The sequence below is a fragment of the Crocodylus porosus genome, unplaced genomic scaffold (assembly GCF_001723895.1).
Source record: "Crocodylus porosus isolate Cpor-Errol unplaced genomic scaffold, CroPor_comp1, whole genome shotgun sequence".
Lineage (NCBI taxonomy): Eukaryota > Metazoa > Chordata > Crocodylia > Crocodylidae > Crocodylus > Crocodylus porosus.
Genome location: NW_017728947.1, coordinates 73,882,177 through 73,885,848, shown reverse-complemented (window position 1 = coordinate 73,885,848; position 3,672 = coordinate 73,882,177). Strand labels below are relative to the sequence as shown.

The 3,672-nt window shown below is 51.7% G+C and overlaps 1 protein-coding gene across 1 annotated transcript; it reads right to left on the bottom strand.

Moving 5' to 3' along the window:
- Positions 1-764: 764 nt before the first annotated feature.
- Positions 765-3,671, bottom strand: SSTR1 (somatostatin receptor 1; the record flags this gene model as incomplete). Its single annotated transcript, XM_019551127.1, has 1 exon — positions 765-3,671. A coding segment is annotated over one exon (1,074 nt), but the record flags the coding sequence as incomplete, so codon positions are not given.
- Between the last annotated feature and the right edge of the window lies 1 nt (position 3,672).

Genomic DNA, 3,672 nt, shown 5'->3' with positions numbered 1-3,672 from the left:
CACCACAGTGCAGAGACATTAGAGCTGAAAAATAGCAAATACGCATTTAGAATAAGAAAGGAAGAGTACTTTATCCAGAGCGCACCGACTGGTAACTCCACTGCCATGCCAGCTGGTGCTGAGTTACTTTGTACCCGATAAAGAGGAAAGAGTGCCATCTGCTGAGTTGATAGCACCCTCTGCTGCCACACCATGGGTGGTCTCCTGTCCCAGTGTTAGTACAGTTTGATTTTATTTAATTTGGGAGAGCTGAAATCACAGTGGGTCTGTCTGCAAGCTTAGCATATAATTATATACAATGGCACTACAAGTTGCCTTATTTTTGTAGGGAGACAAAGAAAAACCAAACCAAACCTTTACTTCATATCTTACCAAAGTTGAGTATTATGTAATTAACTTTTTTCTTGATACTCTTTTATAGGTATATAATATTCAGTTAGTTCTTGCATGGAAACAGTAAAAAGTGGGTTGCAGATTACAATATATCTGTTTATTAAGCTAATGCTGCATTACAGTATTTCTGGGTAAAATGACAGTGTAAGAGCACTAGATTAAAATCTTTTTTAAGGAAACAAAGATCAAGATTTGAAATTAAACTCTAAAAATGTAAAAATACTACAGCATAATTTTCATCTCTTTTAAAACCAATTTAAAGCTTGTTTTCAGTGAAATGTTAATAAATATTGTAAGAGATTTATCCCTTAGATTCTTTTAAAATGAGCAGTCCACTGAAAAATAAAAGGAAGGAAATAATACAAGCTGTAAAGCTTTTCACAAAATGATTTAATACGGATGTAACAGTTTCCACATTAGCAATTATTTTTAAACCAAAAGGACCTGACCCACAGCACTGAAGTCAATAGATGTCTTTCTATAGTTTCAATAGGCATTGGATCAGGACCCTGTTGAGATATTATTTATACATTCATTTAATTTCTGCTTTTTTTGACGGGAACGATCTTCAAAATGGCCTGATGTTTTTTACTCCTAAGAAAAATTCATGACACGGTGCAACCTGGAACCTTAGCAAGCCCCCACAAAACTAGATGCCTTAGTAAATTAATCCTACTATTAACTCTGCTTGGACTTATTAAAAACTCTAGCAATAGACATGAGTAGGTTTTCTTCCTTTTTCTCCATTAGTTGTAATTAGTAACATTATTATTTTGCATTATGGTGGAGAAGCAATTTATCACTGTTACAGGGGCCCATTGCTACTGGCCTGCTGTGTTTATTAGTTAGGTGCTAGCTGATGTAGTCAAGAACAGAAAAAAAGCCTAAATTCTTGTTTCACCTCAGCCTCCACTGGTATCATTTTAAAGGGCAAATAAGAATGTTAGGCTTTGTTTTGGCCACGGTTATTGTCAGTAAGAAAGCGCCATTTATCTGTAAGAATAGCCATCTGGATCCTGAAAGGTCTGTGGGACAAGGAGGAAAAGACAAAAGGAAAGAGAAGTCTGTGAGCAGAAACAATGTAAATGGAAGGTCCAGGAGGAAAAAACAAAGGTTATAATCTTTTTTTTTTCCTCTGAGAAAAAGCCTTCTTGCACATCACCCTTTTGAAACGTACCTCTGTGAGTAGCCACTGAGACTTAGTATACAGCATAAATAAATCACCTGAGAAAGTTTTCACAATACAGTAACAAAAATAGGGCAAAACAAACCAACAGCAACAGCAACAACAAAAAAATGTTCAGCGCACACTTAAAAAGGACAGTCCTAGGAAATCAAACGTACACCGGAGCTGTGAGATGTGTTACACCGCTGATCCACAACCCCTTGTCGTTCGCAGTGCAACAGGAAGGTGCAGCCCGGCGCCGGTGTGGAGGCCCGGCGCGGAGCCCCTCCAGCCCCGCCGTCCGCGTCCCGCGCGGGCTGAAGCGATGCCGCGGCTGCGGCCGCAGCTCGGTTCCCTTCAATGTTATGTCTCGGTGAATGGAGCGGGCGCGGGACGAGCGCTGCACACTCCAGCGCTCCCTTTCAACGTTAGTATTTGCACACCTTTATTATATGTTCCAGCACATTCAGACATTTCCCAGGGCAAACATTCCCCCGCCCTCTCCCCCGCGGCGAGTCACGGGGCTGTTTATCTCCCTGTTATCAGCAGCCGGCTGTGCCACGCGGGGATAATGAAATAATCGCGTTTCCCCTCGCAGCCCTGGGCTTTCCAGCGCAAACCGTCCACCCCCCCCCACTCCGCGTGCCGTCCCGCACCCCGGCTCGCCATGCTCTCCTCTTGCCCCCGGCTCGGCTCTTCCTGCGGCGACAGCGGGCGCTCCCGGCCCCACGTGCAACGGGACCGGAGGAGTTTGCCCGTGTCCTGCAGACCCTGCCCTCCCGCCATTCGGCCTGGAGTCACTCTCCCTTTCAGCAGCCCGCGGGGAGGCCGGGCAGGATGCTCTGCCCGGGGCAGTGGCAGTTCTTAGGGGCTGGGGTGCAGGGCAAGCGCTGCCTCGGCAGTGAGCGGGCCCCCGCTGGCGGCACAGGGGACCCTGCCCGGCCCGGCAGGCTCGGGCAGGGGCAGGGGCAGGGGACGAGCGGGAGGCAGGGAGGCCCCGGGCGAGTGCGGGGCCCGGTCGGGCCCCGCCGCCCCGCCCTCAGAGCGTGGTAATCCGCGAGGTGCAGGTGCCGTTCCTGTACACGCTGCCCGACTCCAAGCGGTCGGGCGGGAAGTCCTCCACGCTGTACGCCCGGCTCTTGAGGGCGGTGGCGTAGTAGTCGACCGGCTCCTCGGCGGCGTTGTCCATCCAGCTGAGGCAGAGCAGGCGCTGGAAGGAGCGCTTGAAGTTGTCCGAGAGGAAGCCGTAGAGGATGGGGTTGGCGCAGCTGTTGGCGTAGCCCAGGATGACGGAGAGCTGGCTGATGGTGGCGTCGTCCTGCTCCACGTTGAAGACGTTGACCAGCTGCACGATGTAGAAGGGCATCCAGCAGATGACGAAGACCATGACCACCATCATGACCATGAGCGTGATCTTGCGCTCTGAGCGCTTGCGCTGCTGCCAGCCGGCCTTGAGCGCCACCATGCGCATCTTGGCGATGATGAGGATGTAGCAGAGGCAGATGGCCACCACGGGCAGCAGGAAGCCCATGAGGAAGGTGTAGACCACGAAGACCACCAGCCACTTCTGCGTGGGCTCGGGCATCAGCATGTTGCAGGCCACCGTGCCGTCGCTGTTGGCCGCCGTGTTGGAGAAGATGATGATGGGCAGGATGATGAGGATGGACAGCACCCACACGCCCAGGTTCACCATCTTGGCCACGGTGGGCCGGCGGTAGCGGGCCGCCTTGATGGGGTGCACCACGGCGATGTAGCGGTCCACGCTGAGCACCGTCAGGCAGTAGATGCTGGTGAACATGTTGATGGCGTCCACGCTGAGCACCAGGCGGCAGAGCAGCGAGCCGAAGGGCCAGTGGTGCAGCAGCGTGGAGGTGACCAGGAAGGGCACGCTCAGCATGAGCAGCTCGTCCGCGATGGCCAGGTTGAGGATGTAGATGTTGGTGGCCGTCTTCATCTTGGCGTAGCGCAGGATCACGTAGATGACCATGGAGTTGCCGCACAGCCCCACCAGGCACACCACGGAGTAGATGAAGGAGATGAGGATGGCGCTGCCCTGCGCCTCGCTCAGCGTCGTGCTGTTGGGCGCCCCCGAGGAGTTCCTGCCGCCCGAGTCC